This window comes from Nerophis lumbriciformis, linkage group LG07 (genome assembly GCF_033978685.3).
Source record: "Nerophis lumbriciformis linkage group LG07, RoL_Nlum_v2.1, whole genome shotgun sequence".
NCBI classification, from domain to species: domain Eukaryota; kingdom Metazoa; phylum Chordata; class Actinopteri; order Syngnathiformes; family Syngnathidae; genus Nerophis; species Nerophis lumbriciformis.
The window spans coordinates 56488579-56510037 of NC_084554.2; the positions used below are offsets into that span (position 1 = coordinate 56488579).

At 38.0% G+C, this 21459-nt stretch overlaps 1 protein-coding gene across 3 annotated transcripts in view; it reads right to left on the reverse strand.

The window, feature by feature from the left end:
• Positions 1 to 20395, reverse strand: part of pfkpa (phosphofructokinase, platelet a) — a 97780-nt gene extending 77385 nt beyond the window's left edge. For all 3 annotated transcript variants that reach the window (XM_061964860.1, XM_061964859.1, XM_061964861.1), the window contains exons 1-2: positions 20275 to 20395; positions 1012 to 1085 (exon numbers count right to left, since the gene is read on the reverse strand). In XM_061964860.1, coding sequence (XP_061820844.1) covers positions 1012 to 1085; positions 20275 to 20371 — 171 coding nt within the window. In that variant the 5' untranslated portion in view covers positions 20372 to 20395. The remainder of the gene's footprint in view (positions 1 to 1011; positions 1086 to 20274) is intronic.
• Positions 20396 to 21459: the final 1064 nt, after the last annotated feature.

Genomic DNA, 21459 nt, shown 5'->3' on the forward strand with positions numbered 1-21459 from the left:
TATCTTACTCATTTTTAAATCCTTACGTGGTCTTGCCCCACCTTACCTCTCTGAGCTGCTCCATCTCTATGCCCCCACCCGGTCCCTCAGGTCAGCTGATCAGCTGATCCTGGAGGTACCCAAAACAAAGCGCAAGCTCAGAGGGGACAGAGCTTTCTCTGTTGCGGGTCCCAAAGTCTGGAACGATCTCCCTCTCCCTGTGAGACAGGCCCCTTCTTTGGCTATTTTCAAGGCCCTTCTTAAAACCCCTTTTTATTCACTGGCTTTTAACCCAGCATGAGACTTTGAACTGTTTTTAGCTTTTAACTTTTTTAAACTGTTTTTATCTAACAAACTGTTCTTAGGGTAATTTATATTTGCTTTTTAATTGTGTATTTTTATTTCTGTTTTAAATGTTATTTTTTAGTCTGTCCTTTGCCTCTATTTCTTTGTGGTGTACAGCCCTTTGTTTTTCAACTGTGCTTGTTTTTAAAGGGCTTTATAAATAAAGTTGGTATGGTATGGTATGGTATAAATATAAAAAATGGACAGAAAAACTCATCAAGACTAGAAAATATGTCCACATAAAATAGGACTCTATTGATTGGCACTGGAACATGATTTATATACGTAGATTTAACACGGACATGTGGCTATCATGTCTGGTGTATGCGGGAGCAGAGTTCTCATCTGGCCACGCATCAGTTGGTTGCTCCAATTCATCAATGATGTGAGCCTAGAAAATGAGGTCACCTGACTATCGGAATATTAGGGACTGTGCGAAACCTTGTCAGGCGAGGTTATAGAACAAGCCTGCCAAGGAGCACCATCACATACGCAGAGTGAGTGCGGACAAAGGTGTGTGTGTGTGTGTGTGTGTGTGTGTGTGTGTGTGTGTGTGTGTGTGTGTGTGTGTGTGTGTGTGTGTGTGTGTGTGTGTGTGTGTGTGCGCAATGCAGCCCCCTCGGACCTGTGGAGCGGAACTGGACCTCAGCAAATGTAACAGGAATGAGGACTGCAGCATGGACTCACCTCACGTATAAAATAAACTTTTGCTCCTACATATAATCCCATTCGAACCACAGCACGCACAGCAGCATTCATGCCTGAAAGACAAAAACAAGACATTAAGAACTCGTAGGAGAAAAATAAATCACATCTTATTGACAATGTGTGTGTTTATTTATGTGTGTGTTTATTTATGTGTGTCAGAAGTGACTTATATCGCAAGTTGGAACACATGCAGAAGTATGGACCACCTATCCACCAGTTACACTATCCAGCATTCTTTACTTTCTACCGCTTGTCCCTCTGGGGGTCGCAGGGGTGCTGGAGCATATCTCAGCTGCACTCAAGCGGAAGGCAGAAACACCCTGGACAAGGGGCCACCTCATGGCAGGGCCAACACAGATAGACAACATTCACACTCGTTATACAGGTAAAAGCCAGTAAATTAGAATATTTTGAAAAACTTGATTTATTTCAGTAATTGCATTCAAAAGGTGTAACTTGTACATTATATTTATTCATTGCACACAGACTGATGCATTCAAATGTTTATTTCATTTAATTTTGATGATTTGAAGTGGCAACAAATGAAAATCCAAAATTCCGTGTGTCACAAAATTAGAATATTGTGTAAGGCTAATACAAAAAAGGGATTTTTAGAAATGTTGGCCAACTGAAAAGTATGAAAATGAAAAATATGAGCATGTACAATACTCAATACTTGGTTGGAGCTCCTTTTGCCTCAATTACTGCGTTAATGCGGCGTGGCATGGAGTCGATGAGTTTCTGGCACTGCTCAGGTGTTATGAGAGCCCAGGTTGCTCTGATAGTGGCCTTCAACTCTTCTGCGTTTTTGGGTCTGGCATTCTGCATCTTCCTTTTCACAATACCCCACAGATTTTCTATGGGGCTAAGGTCAGGGGAGTTGGCGGGCCAATTTAGAACAGAAATACCATGGTCCGTAAACCAGGCACAGGTAGATTTTGCGCTGTGTGCAGGCGCCAAGTCCTGTTGGAACTTGAAATCTCCATCTCCATAGAGCAGGTCAGCAGCAGGAAGCATGAAATGCTCTAAAACTTGCTGGTAGACGGCTGCGTTGACCCTGGATCTCAGGAAACAGAGTGGACCGACACCAGCAGATGACATGGCACCCCAAACCATCACCCAACCATGCAAATTTTGCATTTCCTTTGGAAATCGAGGTCCCAGAGTCTGGAGGAAGACAGGAGAGGCACAGGATCCACGTTGCCTGAAGTCTAGTGTAAAGTTTCCACCATCAGTGATGGTTTGGGGTGCCATGTCATCTGCTGGTGTCGGTCCACTCTGTTTCCTGAGATCCAGGGTCAACGCAGCCGTCTACCAGCACGTTTTAGAGCACTTCATGCTTCCTGCTGCTGACCTGCTCTATGGAGATGGAGATTTCAAGTTCCAACAGGACTTGGCGCCTGCACACAGCGCAAAATCTACCCGTGCCTGGTTTACGGACCATGGTATTTCTGTTCTAAATTGGCCCGCCAACTCCCCTGACCTTAGCCCCATAGAAAATCTGTGGGGTATTGTGAAAAGGAAGATGCAGAATGCCAGACCCAAAAACGCAGAAGAGTTGAAGGCCACTATCAGAGCAACCTGGGCTCTCATAACACCTGAGCAGTGCCAGAAACTCATCGACTCCATGCCACGCCGCATTAACGCAGTAATTGAGGCAAAAGGAGCTCCAACCAAGTATTGAGTATTGTACATGCTCATATTTTTCATTTTCATACTTTTCAGTTGGCCAACATTTCTAAAAATCCCTTTTTTGTATTAGCCTTAAGTAATATTCTAATTTTGTGACACACGGAATTTTGGATTTTCATTTGTTGCCACTTCAAATCATCAAAATTAAATGAAATAAACATTTGAATGCATCAGTCTGTGTGCAATGAATAAATATAATGTACAAGTTACACCTTTTGAATGCAATTACTGAAATAAATCAAGTTTTTCAAAATATTCTAATTTACTGGCTTTTAGCTGTATTTAGCTAGAAACTCTCCACAGATATTTTGTAAGGGCCTGCTATTTGTCTTGTAAACATCCGACCGCAGGTTGCTTGAAGACTGACTTGCTGCTTTTTGCGCAGTTGTTTTAAAAACAAATTACATGGGGGGGGAAAAAAGTTAATATGCTAACGTTAGCATAATGATATACTAATGTTAGCATGCTAACAAAAAAGTAGTTAGGATACTAACACAATGTCACCAAGTACAAGAAAATTATTTTTCAGCACAGACCCGTTGAAGAGCGGACATACTGTACATCAGGGGTGCTCACACTTTTTCTGCAGGCGAGCTACTTTTCAATTGATCAAGTCGTGGGGATCTACCTCATTCATATATATCATTTATATTTACTTATTTATGAAATATATGTTTTTGTTAACAAGTTAAAGGTGTTTAATGATAATGCAAGCATGTTTAACACAAATAGTTAATATTGTTAAAAAAAATAAAGGTGTTTAATGATAATACAAGTATGTTTAATACATATAGTTAATATTGTTAACAAGTTAAAGGTGTTTAAAGATAATGCAAGCATGTTTATCACATATAGTTAATATTGTTAACAAGTTAAAGGTGTTTAAAGATAATGCAAGCATGTTTATCACATATAGTTAATATTGTTAACAAGTTAAAGGTGTTTAAAGATAATACAAGCATGTTTAACACATATAGTTAATATTGTTAACAAGTTAAAAGTGTTTAAAGATAATACAAGCATGTTTAACACATATAGTTAATATTGTTAACAAGTTAAAGGTGTTTAAAGATAATACAAGCATGTTTAACACATATAGTTAATATTGTTAAGTTAAAGGTGTTTAAAGATAATACAAGCATGTTTAACACATAGTTAATATTGTTAATAAATTAAAGGTGTTTAATGATAATACAAGAATGTTTAATACATATAGTTAATATTGTTAATAAATTAAAGGTGTTTAAAGATAATACAAGCATATACTTAATATTGTTTACAAGTTAAAGGTGTTTAAAGATAATACAAGCATGTTTAACACATATAATAATATTGTTAACAAGTTAAAGGTGTTTAAAGATAATACAAGCATGTTTAACACATATAGTTAATATTGTTAATAAGTTAAAGGTGTTTAAAGATAATACAAGCATGTTTAACACATATAGATTCCTTTCTTTCATGAAGACAAGAATATAAGTTGGTGTATTACCTGATTCTGATGACTTGCATTGATTGGAATCAGACAGTAGTGCTGATAACGTCCACATTTTCGAATGGAGGAGAAATAAAAGTCCTCCTTTCTGTCCAATACCACATGAAAGTGGTTGGTTTTTGGCATCTTATTTGTCCAGCTTCCGTACTCCTTTGTATACACTTTACAAGAAATACATTGTCGGCAAACTCCGTAGCTTGCTAGCTTGTGCACGCCAGCTTTCTGAGACTCTTATTTTGTTAGCGCAACTGTGCAGTCGGTCTTTGGAGTTTTGACGACAGGTACGGCGCCAGAGTCTGTTGAAATAAAGTGTTTCTCGCCTTCCTGTCGGTAATTTTAATGAGCTAAATATGTACATAAAGTGTTGTACTTATATTCCAACTCCGCGTTCTTCTTGGTCATCGCCGCTGCCGCCGTCACCCCCCACCCCCCGACCACACCACCACAAATAGATGCCTGTCCTGTGGGAAACACTGCAGACGTTATCTCCTTCTGTTGTTGACTATTTGTTTCAAACGGTGTTGATGTGGAAATGGTTGCTTGGGCATTTTGTGGGCGTGTCACCGAACGGAGATGTTGACATGCACAGTTTCAAGCACTCTTCATTCTCTAGCGGGTGACTTTTCAAACTACTTTTTGTAGCAACGCTTTTGCCGCATACTTGACATAATACGGTTGTCTGTTCAACATCTTCTCGCTTGAAGCCAAACCACCGCCAGACGATGGACCCTGTGCTGTTTTTCTTGGGAATTAATTCTTCTTCTTTCATTTGTTACCAGATTCGCACCTTCTCTCTCTCGTATTACCACTCGCACCACTCCGCTATCACCACAGCTAACTTTATCCATGCCGCTACCTCTCTGCTCGGTGAGGGCGTATGACGTTGCACGCGCGACAGTATGTGACGTATGTAAGAAGGTGCGCTTGTTTTAAGTCTCTGTGAGAAGGAGAGACAAGAAAGAGTGATAAAAGCCTGCAGCTAAAAGCAACGGCGTGAGAACGTATACTCCATATCACCATATAGTCATTTTCTATATCGCACAGAGACAAATCTGCGATATATCCAGTATATTCCATATATGGCCCAGCCCGATGTGGTAGCATGTTTTTGTCTGCCTCTTTTCTCTCTTGCGAGCAACCATTTCTGCTTCTCTGCTCCTCATGCAGTGTCTAGCCACTACGTTGGTGTTCAGTGCAAATGAGGTGTGAGTTGAATGCCAATGTCAGCTTGGTTAAAACATGTCAGAGTTGAGATCAGAGGTGGGACCAAGTCATTGTTTTGCAAGTCAGAAGTAAGTCTCAAGTCTTTGCCCTCAAGTCCGAGTCAAGTCCCGAGTCAAGACAGGCAAGCCCCGAGTCAAGTCCAAAGTCAAGACTGGAAAGTCTCAAGTCAAGTCCTAAGTCCTGCATTTTGAGTTTCGAGTCCTTTCAAGTTCTTTTAACCACAGACTAATATATTAACACAGATTGTGTATGCTTTTCAAACGCTGTATTTATTTATTAAAACAAGTGCATTTTAAATTGCAGGAAAGAAAATTGTGCTGACATTGCACTTTATAATAGCACTATTAACCAGTCATTTTAAACATTAACTCATTCCTTTACAGAACAAACACATTGAAAAATAAAGTGCAAATGTACTTATTTGTACAAAAGTGTTAACATTGAAAAAACATGACATATATGTGAACATAACAAAAAAGTTGTACTTTTTATATGTCAGGGCCCTATGCTGCATTGCATTTGCAAAAGACCAAATTAGCCAAGAGTCTGTCAGTCATTTGTGCACGATGGGGGCGTAGTATGATGCCACCATGGCTGAAAACTCGCTCCACTGGAGCACTGGAGGCAGGCACTGCCAAGACTCTCATGGCCACTCAGAACAGTGAAGGAAGAGTCTTCATGTTCAATGCCCAGAACAAAAGGGGGAGAAAGTTTTTTTGGGTTGGTGCACTACTTGTAAATGTATCTTGTGTTTTTTATGTTGATTTAATTTTTAAAAAAAAAATATATATATATATATATTTCTTGTGCGGCCCGATACCAATCGATCCACGGACCAGTACCGGGCCGCGGCCCGGTGGTTGGGGACCGCTGAGGTAAACAACCAACAGTATGTCAGAAAGCTAGCTAAAACGGTACACATATTCATAATATAGTATACATTTTAACTGACCTTTATTTTACTATTTTTGTCTTTTTTTTAGGTGGCTAAAATACGCGGTGCTGCTGACCGCCGTCTAACGTTACGTGTGATATATTGACTAACGTAACCCTGCTTAAAAAAAATCACTGAACAAAAAGTATGAATAAGGTAGTGAACTGCAACAGATTCCCGTGTTTGCAATAACGTTATAACGTTAGCAGTGAGTTTACAGCCTCTCTGATTTAACTACACAGCAAATAAAAGTCACGTTACTTAGCCAATAAACGTTATCTTACATTCAAAACTTACCGTTCTTTGTGCAACTTCAAATGCCGGACGAAGTTGGAAGTTGTTGCCTCTCCATCAGTCATTTTGGAACCGCATGTGTTGCATACTGCAAACCGTTTTGTGTTGACCACCTCGTAATTTTTATACCCAAACAAAATTATTTTAGGTATCATTTTTTGTTCACTGGCGTGTGGTTTGGACATGTCTTCTTCGTTGGTTGTCCTGCAATTTGATTGGATGAATGCTGTGTGATGAAAACAAAGTAGATCTAATTTGATTGGCTGTTGTACTGAGAGCACACCAGCTGACACACGCAACGCTGATAGACAAGTACACAATGAAAAATACGGAGCGCTCCCGAATAACTTTTTCATCTTTGGGTTTTGGGGAAAGTAGCAAGTCATGTCAAGTCATGTCAATTCAAAAGGCTCAAGTCCAAGTGAAGTCACAAGTCATTGATGTTAAAGTCGAAGTCGAGTTGCAAGTCTTTTTACATTTTGTCAAGTCGAGTCTAAAGTCATCAAATTCATGACTCGAGTCTGACTCGAGTCCAAGTCATGTGACTCGAGTCCACACCTCTGGTTGAGATCATTCAGGAACTGAGAGGAACGGGGAGGGGATACAAACAAGTGACACTGGAGCCTTTTCCCCACCGGAATTGGCTTGGGTTGTGGTTACTAAGCAACACAGAAGTCATTAGGGCAATAGAGAACAGGAAAGGACAAACTGGAATAGTTAAAAACCCAAGACAAATTGAAAGGGTAAGTTAGTGGTTGTCATTGTGCAGGAATGACATTGTCTGGTGCAGCGTTGGAGACGTAACGCCCTCTGACACCGTGTTCATCTCAAGGCAGGCATGCATGTATCCTCATTCTTTCTACTGGAAACTAGAGGACAAGGGACACTTAATCATGGTTTTTGTGCGCAGTACCACCTAAAAAAGGGAGTGCAGAAGTGTTACTCCAGTGATGTCACTCTCAGAATATTCAAAATGGCTGACTGAATTTGTGGCATTTTGTGATGCTTAAACAGTTTTTTCACATACTTTGCGAATTGTAAATACAATATGGTTTAATGGCTATAATGAAACACATTAGCCTTCCCGGTAAGGTCTATTCAGGTGTACTGGAGAGGAGGCTACGCCGGATAGTCGAACCTCGGATTCAGGAGGAACAGTGTGGTTTTCGTCCTGGTCGCGGAACTGTGGACCAGCTCTATACTCTGGGCAGGGTCCTTGAGGGTGCATGGGAGTTTGCCCAACCAGTCTACATGTGCTTTGTGGACTTGGAGAAGGCATTCGACCGTGTCCCTCGGGAAGTCCTGTGGGGAGTGCTCAGAGAGTATGGGGTATCTGATTGTCTTATTGTGGCAGTTCGCTCCCTGTATGATCAGTGTCAGAGCTTGGTCCGCATTGCCGGCAGTAAGTCGGACACGTTTCCAGTGAGGGTTGGACTCCGCCAAGGCTGCCCTTTGTCACCCATTCTGTTCATAACCTTTATGGACAGAATTTCTAGGCGCAGTCAAGGCGTTGAGGGGATCTGGTTTGGTGGCTGCAGGATTAGGTCTCTGCTATTTGCAGATGATGTGGTCCTGATGGCTTCCTCCGGCCAAGATCTTCAGCTCTCACTGGATCGGTTCGCAGCCGAGTGTGAAGCGACTGGGATGAGAATCAGCACCTCCAAGTCCGAGTCCATGATTCTCGCCCGGAAAAGGGTGGAGTGCCATCTCCGGGTTGGGGAGGAGATCTTGCCCCAAGTGGAGGAGTTCAAGTACCTCGGAGTCTTGTTCACGAGTGAGGGAAGAGTGGATGGTGAGATCGACAGGCGGATCGGTGCGGAGTCTTCAGTAATGCGGACGCTGTATCGATCCGTTGTGGTGAAGAAGGAGCTGAGCCGGAAGGCAAAGCTCTCGATTCACCGGGAGATCTACGTTCCCATCCTCACCTATGGTCATGAGCTTTGGGTCATGACCGAAAGGACAAGATCACGGGTACAAGCGGCCGAAATTAGTTTCCTCCGCCGAGTGGCGGGGCTCTCCCTTAGAGATAGGGTGAGAAGCTCTGTCATTCGGGGGGAGCTCAAAGTAAAGCCGCTGCTCCTCCACATGGAGAGGAGCCAGATAAGGTGGTTCGGGCATCTGGTCAGGATGCCACCCGAACGCCTCCCTAGGAAGGTGTTTCGGGCACGTCCGACCGGTAGGAGGCCACGGGGAAGACAGGTTGGGAAGACTATCTCTCCCGGCTGGCTTGGGAACGCCTCGGGATCCCCCGGGAGGAGCTGGACGAAGTGGCTGGGGAGAGGGAAGTCTGGGCTTCCCTGCTTAGGCTGCTGCCCCCGCGACCCGACCTCGGATAAGCGGAAGAAGATGGATGGATGGATGAAACACATAAGTAAAGTCAACTTGTTTTTACCCTCTAATTCTACTTTAAGGACCCTTAATTTAGAGAGTCTCTTATTTTCCCCTTTTTTATCTACAAAAGCCAAAAGCAGTGAAGTTGTCACGTTGTGTAAATGGTAAATAAAAAGAGAATACAACAAATCATTTTCAACTTATATTCAATTGAAAAGACTGCAAAGACAAGATATTTCATGTTCACACTGAGAAACTTCATTTAATTTTTGCAAATAATCAATTCCTTTTAACAACACTCAGTAAAGGTTTGGGAACTGAGGAGACACATTTTTGAAGTGGAATTCTTTCCCATTCTTGCTTGATGTACAGCTTAAGTTGTTCAACAGTCTCCCTTCTCATATTTTAGCCTTCACACATTTTCAATGTCTGGACTACAGGCAGGCCAGTCTAGTACCCGCACTCTTTTACTATGAAGCCACGCTGTTGTAACACCTGGCTTGGCATCGTCTTGCTGAAATAAGCAGGGGCGTCCATGATAACGTTGCTTGGACGGCAACATATGTTGCTCCAAAAGCTGTATGTACCTTTCAGCATTAATGGCGCCTTCATAGATGTGTAAGTTACCCAGTGTTTCCCACACATTCATTTATTTGTGGCGGCCCGCCACGAAAGAATTACATCCGCCATAAATGGATTTTTCGGCTTTTGACTCGCTCGACCGCTCATAAAAGCAATGGGACTCTGTCTGTGAATGTACCTTGTAGTTACAACTCCGGTGCAGTAGGTGGCGGTAGCCTACTATGCATTGTAACTCCCCTAATAGCACTTAATTCACCTGGTGGGCCAGAAGAAGAAGAATAAAAAGAAGAAGAAGACGGCGGAGTAAAAGAACGGACCGACCGGATCAAAATACGAGGGTAATATAGGTTGTAGGTAGATAAGTTATAGCTGCATCGCTCGCGGCTCGTTATATATTTAACGTTAATCCGCGATTTCACCGAGCGTTTCACTGACGGTGAGCAGCCTGACGCTGCTTCATTAACACCGCCGCTGTTGTCACGTCACGTGTTACCATACCGACAAGCTAACGTGTCCAGGTTATAACCCTGTTGTCAATAAACACACGTGGAGACGGTGCATCAGATACTGCATTAATAATGAAGCTAAATTGTCCACTGTCCACTGCAGCATGTGAATGCAATGAAAAGAATAAAATCTGAGCCAACCAGCTGTTAAAATATTGTCCAGGTTAATGTTTTGGCCATTAAAAGGCCCTTCATTTCAAGATTTCAACTGTGATCGGGCTTTAAACAGGTGGCTGACCTGTTCAGATGGGTGTAACTCAGGGGTGCTCACACTTTTTCTGCAGGCGAGCTACTTTTCAATTGATCAAGTCGTGGGGATCTACCTCATTCATATATATTTTTTTTTTTTACTTATTTATGTAATACATGTTTTTGTTAACAAGTTAAAGGTGTTTAATGATAATGCAAGCATGTTTAACACATATAGTTAATATTGTTAATAAATTAAAGGTGTTTAATGATAATACAAGTATGTTTAATACATATAATTAATATTGTTAACAAGTTAAAGGTGTTTAAAGATAATACAAGCATGTTTAACACATATTGTTAATAAATTAAAGGTGTTTATGATAATACAAGTATGTTGATTACATATAGTTAATATTGTTAACAAGTTAAAGGTGTTTAAAGATAATACAAGCATGTTTAACACATATAGTTAATATTGTTAACAAGTTAAAGGTGTTTAAAGATAATACAAGCATGTTTAACACATATAGTTAATATTGTTAACAAGTTAAATGTGTTTAGAAATAATACACGCATGTTTAACACATATAGATTCCTTTCTTTCATGAAGACAAGAATATAAGTTGGTGTATTACCTGATTCTGATGACTTGCATTGATTGGAATCAGACAGTAGTGCTGATAACGTCCGCATTTTCGAATGGAGGAGAAAAAAAGTCCTCCTTTCTGTCCAATACCACATGAAAGTGGTTGGTTTTTGGCATCTTATTTGTCCAGCTTCTGTACTCCTTTGTATACACTTTACAAGAAATACATTGTCGGCAAACTCCGTAGCTTGCTAGCATGGGCACGCCAGCTTTCTGAGACTCTTATTTTGTTAGCGCAACTGTGCAGTCGGTCTTTGGAGTTTTGACGACAGGTACGGCGCCAGAGTCTGTTGAAATAAAATGTTTCTCGCCTTCCTGTCGGTAATTTTAATGAGCTAAATATGTACATAAAGTGTTGTACTTATATTCCAACTCCGCGTTCTTCTTGGTCATCGCCGCTGCCGCCGTCACCCCCCGCCCCCCGACCACACCACCACAAATAGATGCCTGTCCTGTGGGAAACACTGTTACCCATGTCTTGGCCACTAATACACCCCCATACCATCACACATGCTGCCTTCTACACTTTGACCCTAGAACAGTCCGGATGGTTCTTTTCCTCTTTGGTCCGGAGGACACAACGTCCACAGTTTCCAAAAACAATTAGAAATATGGACTCGTCAGACCACAGAACACATTGCATCAGTTTCTGGGTGTTGTTGATAAATGGCTTTGGCTTTGCATAATAGAGTTTTAACTTGCACTTACAGATGTAGCGACCAACTGTAGTTACTGACAGTGGGTTTCTGAAGTGTTCCTGAGCCCATGTGGTGATATCCTTTACACACTGATGTGGCTTTTTGATGCAGTACCGCCTGAGGGATCCAAGGTGCGTAATATCATGGCTTACGTGCAGTGATTTCTCCAGATTCTCTGAACCGTTTGATGATGTTACGGAGCGTAGATGGTGAAATCCCTAAATTCCTTGCAATAGCTGGTTGAGAAATGTTGTTCTTAAACAATTTGCTCAGGCATTTGTTGACAAAGTGGTGAACCTCGCCCCGTCCTCGTTTGTGAACGACTGAGCATTTCATGGAAGCTGCTTTTATACCCAATCATGGCACCCACCTGTTCCCAATTAGCCTGATGAGCATTTCTCAACTTTTTTTACCACTTGTGCCAGCTTTTTTGAAACATACTGCAGGCATCAAATTCCAAATGAGATAATATTTGCTAAAAATAAGAAAGTTTCTCAGTGTGAACATGAAATATATTGTCTTTGCATTCTATTTAATTGAATATAAGTTGAAAAGGATTTGTTGTATTCTCTTTTTATTTTCCATTTACACAACGTGACAACTTCACTGCTTTTGTAATGATGTTAGTCTGGATCGTTAGTGTGAAGTAATATAATTATTTGACACAGCCCTTGTGCAACACCCACAAAGGCATTACTGTAGCAATAACTCTGCCAGTCAGACACTAAGACGAGAGGGAGTGTGCACGTGACCAGGGTTTCCTCTCTGACGTCATCACCATCACGTACACAGGATACACCACAACACCATCACGTACACAGGATACACCACAACACCACAGGCACACTCGGGAATTGCAAAGCTCAAGTGGAATCCACCACAAGGGTAAATATTGATATTTCAAATATTTTTAGAAGCGTGTTTTTCCCCCACAACTCGCAGCTGTTTGCCAAAAACAAAACCCGCAGTGCTGTGTTTTATATTTTGAACTAGGGGTGGGATTGAACAGTCACTTGGTGAAAGGCAACACAAATGTCACCACATTATCACTAGCAAGATAGCATCTCCATGTAGGGATGATGTTTGATAAAACATTATCGAGTTCGAGCCCATTATCGAATCCTCTTATCGAACCGATTCCTTATCGATTCTCTTATCGAATCCAGATAGGTTGTTGTATATGAAAAAAACGCAATATTTGGTTTAACAAAAGCTCACTTTTATTTTATAAGAAAAAAATAAAATGAAATAAATAAATAAATATTGACTGTTACCCCCTTTAAAAAATATGTATATATATTGAAAATCATTTTTTACCTTGAAAAAATAATTTTACCTTGAAAATTTTGTTTTACCTTGAAAATCATTTTTTACCTTGAAAATCATTTTTTACCTTGAAAAAAAAATTTTACCTTGAAAAAAAAATGTTACCTTGAAAATCATTTTTTACCTTGAAAATCATTTTTAACCTTGAAAAAAAAAATTTACCTTGAAAATCATTTTTAACCTTGAAAAAAGAATTTTACCTTGAAAATCATTTTTTACCTTGAAAATCATTTTTTACCTTGAAAATCACTTTTTACCTTGAAAATCATTTTTTACCTTGAAAAAAAATTTTTACCTTGAAAATCATTTTTTACCTTGAAAATCATTTTTTACCTTGAAAATCATTTTTTACCTTGAAAAAAAATGTTTACCTTGAAAAAAAAATTTTAACTTAAATTTTTTTTTTTCCCTTGAAAATCATTTTTTACCTTGAAAATCATTTTTTACCTTGAAAATCATTTTTTACCTTGAAAAAATTTTTTTACCTTGAAAATCATTTTTCACCTTGAAAATCATTTTTTACCTTGAAAATCATTTTTCACCTTGAAAATCATTTTTTACCTTGAAAATCATTTTTAACCTTGAAAAAAAAATTTTACCTTGAAAATCATTTTTTACCTTGAAAATCATTTTTTACCTTGAAAATCACTTTTTACCTTGAAAATCATTTTTTACCTTGAAAAAAAAATTTTACCTTGAAAATCATTTTTTACCTTGAAAATCATTTTTTACCTTGAAAATCATTTTTTACCTTGAAAAAAAAATTTTTACCTTGAAAATCATTTTTTACCTTGAAAATCATTTTTTACCTTGAAAATCACTTTTTACCTTGAAAATCATTTTTTACCTTGAAAAAAAAATTTTACCTTGAAAATCATTTTTTACCTTGAAAATCATTTTTTACATTGAAAATCATTTTTTACCTTGAAAAAAAAATTTTACCTTGAAAAATTTTTTTTACCTTAAAATTTTTTTTTTACCTTGAAAATCATTTTTTGCCTTGAAAATCATTTTTTACCTTGAAAAAAATTTTTACCTTGAAAAATTTTTTACCTTGAAAAAAATTTTTACCTTGAAAAAATTTTTTTACCTTGAAAATCATTTTTCACCTTGAAAATCATTTTTTACCTTGAAAATCATTTTTAACCTTGAAAAAAAAATTTACCTTGAAAATCATTTTTCACCTTGAAAATCACTTTTTACCTTGAAAATCTTTTTTTACCTTGAAAAAAAAATTTTACCTTGAAAATCATTTTTTACCTTGAAAATCATTTTTTACCTTGAAAATCATTTTTTACCTTGAAAAAAAATTTTTACCTTGAAAAATTTTTTTTACCTTAAAAAATTTTTTTTACCTTGAAAATCATTTTTTACCTTGAAAATCATTTTTTACCTTGAAAAAAAATTTTACCTTGAAAAATTTTTTTTACCTTGAAAATCATTTTTCACCTTGAAAATCTTTTTTACCTTGAAAATCATTTTTAACCTTGAAAAAAAAAAATTACCTTGAAAATCATTTTTTACCTTGAAAAAAAAATGTTTACCTTGAAAATCATTTTTTACCTTGAAAATCCTTTTTTACCTTGAAAAAAAATGTTTACCTTGAAAAAAAATGTTTACCTTGAAAAAAATTTTTTACCTTGAAAATCATTTTTCACCTTGAAAATACATTTTTACCTTGAAAATCATTTTTTACCTTGAAAATCATTTTTTACCTTGAAAATCAATAAATAAATATTGACTGTTGTTACCCAATGTATATTAAGTGGGATTTTTCAGAAAAACAAATATATACAGTAACACAAAAACAACCTGTTTCTGTGATCACTATTGGTGAATAAATAATAATATAGTGTTAAATAAAATCAGTCCCTTGGGCACAAAACTGAAAAAAATACAGCTCTCCAAAAAGTGCACTTCTGCTGCTATTGGAACATACTAACTACACACACTATGACAATAAGAACACCACAGTCATCAATCAACAATTCTTCTTCCAAAAAATTAATTTGATGGTGGAAATACACGACTGCCAGCCATTTTAAGACCTCAAAACATCCATTGAAACAGTGCACAAAAATCGTTTTTCAATAAACATCTTAGTATCAAATTTAACCACTTACCACCTTAATATTGAGTTACATAAACAAGTTAAACGGTTTACTTACAGACTTATCTTTTCCAAGGCTTGTAAGAGCTAACACAACTTGTCTACTTCTCAATTGTCTCATGAACTGAACTGACGTTGCCAACCCAGAAGTGCCCAAACTAATGGCGCGTAGTATTTTCATATCGCCACAAGGAGTCAGTAAGAGTCTACAATCAAATGGGCATAACATTCGTTCCCAGGGATTCGAATAAAGAACCAACTCTTTTTCTTTACTATAGTGGCCTCGATAACGGGAACCGGTTCTCAAAAAGGGATTCGAGTCCATGGAATCGGTTCTTTTCTTATCGAACAACTGGGAGAACCGGTTCCGAACATCATCCCTACATCCATGACACTTTATATGTAGCAACATAGCACCTCCATGACACTTTATATGTAGCAACATAGCACATTCATGACACTTTATATGTAGCAACATAGCCCATTCATGACACTTTATATGTAGCAACATAGCACATTCATGACACTTTATATGTAGCAACATAGCACATTCATGACACTTTATATGTAGCAACATAGCACATTCATGACACTTTATATGTAGCAACATAGCACATTCATGACACTTTATATGTAGCAACATAGCACATTCATGACACTTTATATGTAGCAACATAGCACATTCATGACACTTTATATGTAGCAACATAGCACATTCATGACACTTTATATGTAGCAACATAGCACATTCATGACACTTTATATGTAGCAACATAGCACATTCATGACACTTTATATGTAGCAACATAGCACATTCATGACACTTTATATGTAGCAACATAGCACATTCATGACACTTTATATGTAGCAACATTGCACATTCATGACACTTTATATGTAGCAACATTGCACATTCATGACACTTTATATGTAGCAACATAGCACATTCATGACACTTTATATGTAGCAACATAGCACATTCATGACACTTTATATGTAGCAACATAGCACATTCATGACACTTTATATGTAGCAACATAGCACATTCATGACACTTTATATGTAGCAACATAGCACCTCAATGACACTTTATATGTAGCAACATAGCACATTCATGACACTTTATATGTAGCAACATAGCACAATCATGACACTTTATATGTAGCAACATAGCACATTCATGACACTTTATATGTAGCAACATAGCACCTCTATGACACTTTATATGTAGCAACATAGCACATTCATGACACTTTATATGTAGCAACATAGCACATTCATGACACTTTATATGTAGCAACATAGCACATTCATGACACTTTATATGTAGCAACTTAGCACATTCATGACACTTTATATGTAGCAACATAGCACATTCATGACACTTTATATCTAGCAACATAGCAACTCCATGACACTTTATATGTAGCAACATAGCACATTCATGACACTTTATATGTAGCAACATAGCACATTCATGACACTTTATATGTAGCAACATAGCACCTCCATGACACTTTATATGTAGCAACATAGCACATTCATGACACTTTATATGTAGCAACATAGCACATTCATGACACTTTATATGTAGCAACATAGCACATTCATGACACTTTATATGTAGCAACATAGCACATTCATGACACGTTATATGTAGCAACATAGCACATTCATGACACTTTATATGTAGCAACATAGCACATTCATGACACTTTATATGTAGCAACATAGCACATTCATGACACTTTATATGTAGCAACATAGCACCTCCATGACACTTTATATGTAGCAACATAGCACATTCATGACACTTTATATGTAGCAACATAGCACATTCATGACACTTTATATGTAGCAACATAGCACATTCATGACACTTTATATGTAGCAACATAGCACATTCATGACACTTTATATGTAGCAACATAGCACATTCATGACACTTTATATGTAGCAACATTGCACATTCATGACACTTTATATGTAGCAACATTGCACATTCATGACACTTTATATGTAGCAACATAGCACATTCATGACACTTTATATGTAGCAACATAGCACATTCATGACACTTTATATGTAGCAACATAGCACATTCATGACACTTTATATGTAGCAACATAGCACATTCATGACACTTTATATGTAGCAACATAGCACCTCAATGACACTTTATATGTAGCAACATAGCACATTCATGACACTTTATATGTAGCAACATAGCACATTCATGACACTTTATATGTAGCAACATAGCACATTCATGACACTTTATATGTAGCAACATAGCACATTCATGACACTTTATATGTAGCAACATAGCACATTCATGACACTTTATATGTAGCAACATAGCACATTCATGACACTTTATATATAGCAACATAGCACATTCATGACACTTTATATGTAGCAACATAGCACCTCTATGACACTTTATATGTAGCAACATAGCACATTCATGACACTTTATATATAGCAACATAGCACATTCATGACACTTTATATGTAGCAACATAGCACATTCATGACACTTTATATGTAGCAACATAGCACATTCATGACACTTTATATGTAGCAACATAGCACATTCATGACATTTTATATGTAGCAACATAGCACATTCATGACACTTTATATGTAGCAACATAGCACATTCATGACACTTTATATGTAGCAACATAGCACCTCCATGACACTTTATATGTAGCAACATAGCACATTCATGACACTTTATATGTAGCAACATAGCACATTCATGACACTTTATATGTAGCAACATAGCACATTCATGACACTTTATATGTAGCAACATAGCACATTCATGACACTTTATATGTAGCAACATAGCACATTCATGACACTTTATATGTAGCAACATAGCACATTCATGACACTTTATATATAGCAACATAGCACATTCATGACACTTTATATGTAGCAACATAGCACCTCTATGACACTTTATATGTAGCAACATAGCACATTCATGACACTTTATATGTAGCAACATAGCACATTCATGACACTTTATATGTAGCAACATAGCACATTCATGACACTTTATATGTAGCAACATAGCACATTCATGACACTTTATATGTAGCAACATTGCACATTCATGACACTTTATATGTAGCAACATAGCACATTCATGACACTTTATATGTAGCAACATAGCACATTCATGACACTTTATATGTAGCAACATAGCACCTCCATGACACTTTATATGTAGCAACATAGCACATTCATGACACTTTATATGTAGCAACATAGCACATTCATGACACTTTATATGTAGCAACATAGCACATTCATGACACTTTATATGTAGCAACATAGCACATTCATGACACTTTATATGTAGCAACATAGCACATTCATGACACTTTATATGTAGCAACATAGCACATTCATGACACTTTATATGTAGCAACATAGCACATTCATGACACTTTATATGTAGCAACATAGCACATTCATGACACTTTATATGTAGCAACATAGCACCTCCATGACACTTTATATGTAGCAACATAGCACATTCATGACACTTTATATGTAGCAACATAGCACCTCCATGACACTTTAATATCCATATGAATACCCCATCGGACCCTCAGTGCGTGGCGCTCCAGACTATAATTGATAGCTGTGGTCTTACACAAATAATAAATGAACCTACGCATCGCAACGGCAATACGATAGATCTAGTGCTGGTCAGGGGTGTCACCACCTCCAAAGTTATGGTACTCCCGTATACTAAAGTAATGTCCGATCATTACCTTATAAAATTCGAAGTTCTGACTCATTGTCAACAAACTAATAATAATAATAACTGCTATAGCAGCCGCAACATTAATGCTGCCACAACGATGACTCTTGCTGACCTACTGCCTTCGGTAATGGCACCATTCCCAAATTATGTCGGCTCTATTGATAACCTCACTAACAACTTTGACAATGCCCTGCGCAAAACCATTGATAGTATAGCACCGCTAAAACAAAAAAGGGCCCCTAAAAGGCGCACCCCATGGTTTACAGAGGAAACCAGAGCTCATAAATTATCATGTAGAAAGTTGGAACGCAAATGGCGCGCGACCAAGCTTGAGGTTTTCCATCAAGCATGGAGTGATAGTTTAATATCGTATAAACGCATGCTTACCTTAGCTAAAGCTAAATATTACTCAAATCTCATCCGCCTCAACAAAAACGACCCTAAATTTTTGTTTAGTACAGTAGCATCGCTAACCCAACAAGGGACTCCTCCCAATAGCTCCACCCACTCGGCAGATGACTTTATGAATTTCTTTAATAAGAAAATTGAACTCATTAGAAAGGAGATTAAAGACAACGCATCCCAGCTACAACTGGGTTCTATGAACACAGATACAACTGTATCTACGACGGATACTGCAATACAAATTTATATGTAGCAACATAGCACATTCATGACACTTTATATGTAGCAACATAGCACATTCATGACACTTTATATGTAGCAACATAGCACATTCATGACACTTTAAATGTAGCAACATAGCACCTCCATGACACTTTATATGTAGCAACATAGCACATTCATGACACTTTATATGTAGCAATATAGCACATTCATGACACTTTATATGTAGCAACATAGCACATTCATGACACTTTATATGTAGCAACATAGCACCTCCATGACACTTTATATGTAGCAACATAGCACATTCATGACACTTTATATGTAGCAATATAGCACATTCATGACACTTTATATGTAGCAACATAGCACATTCATGACACTTTATATGTAGCAACATAGCACATTCATGACACTTTATATATAGCAACATAGCACATTCATGACACTTTATATGTAGCAACATAGCACATTCATGACACTTTATATGTAGCAACATAGCACATTCATGACACTTTATAAGTAGCAACATAGCACATTCATGACACTTTATATGTAGCAACATAGCACATTCATGACACTTTATATGTAGCAACATAGCACATTCATGACTTTATATGTCAGGTTAGCATGCTAGCTTGTTCACAATGAATGAATATATGCGTCACACTACACTTGCTTACAGTAGCTGCTGCGCACTTGTTAATATTCAGACGAAAACGTCGCTATTTGACGAGGTTTGAAATGTGAATGTGAACTACATTTTTAGACTACAATGTCATATTTGATGGAGTTTACCTTGAGCATCACCTCCGCTCGTCAGCACCGCGATGGCTTTTCCCGCGCCAGACAGGTTCTCAAAGAAGATCTTCTTCGTGTCGGTCTGCGCCATCATTACACTTGACACGTATATGGTCAGAAATAGGGCCGTGAAGGCCAGCGATCCAGCAGCCGATGAGCCGTCTGTCCTTCGCTCTGTTCCGCATCTATTCGCTCATTTGCATGGATTGAATGACCGCCATGACAGACACCTGCTCCAGCCAATCACATCTCGAGTTGAGGATGCGCAACTGTGTCTAGACCAATAGGAGAGATGATCGGGGATGTTGTGGGCGGGCCTTTAGGATCCGCTGAAGCCTGCTGTGACTTTGACAATGCAGTCCTCTACTTTCTGTGTTTACATTCAGGACTTTCACATCAATGTACATTTTAACTATAACATACGTATTTCTAAGATACCACTTAGTAACGTGACTCGCTTCTGGTAAAGTGCAGTTATATAACACTGCAGTAGTAAACATGTTAAAGTACTAACCATACTTGCCAACCTTGAGACCTCCGATTTCGGGAGGTGGGGGGTGGGGGGCGGGGGCGTGGTCGGGGGCGTGGTTAAGATATATATATATATATATATATATAAATACTTGACTTTCAGTGAATTCTAGCTATATATATACATATATATTTTATTATATACATATATATATATATATATATATATATATATATATATATATATATATATATATATATATATATATATATATATATATGTGTGGGGAAAAAAATCACAAGACTATTTCATCTCTACAGGCCTGTTTCATGAGGGGGGGTTCCCTCAATCATCAGGAGATTTTAATGGGAGCATTCACATACCATGGTTTATATAGGGCAAAGAGTGGGTGGGTACAGGCTGGCGTAGGGGCGTGGTGATTGGCTCATGTGTTACCTAGGAGGTGTTTCCGTCTATGGCGGCATGCTGTTACAATTTCGCTGCGCTTGTTGAGGGATGACAGGTCTGGACGGTAGATAATAAACAGTTTCTCTTTCAAGCATAGGTTGCATCTTTTATTACCACTATTGTAAGGTGTGCTGGATGCAAGAATTTGCCATGTTATTGAATATTCAACATTATTGTCTTTGAGGTCCCAAGTGTGTTTGCTGAGTTCTGTGGTATTCCGCAGGTTTTGGTTCCTGAAAGAA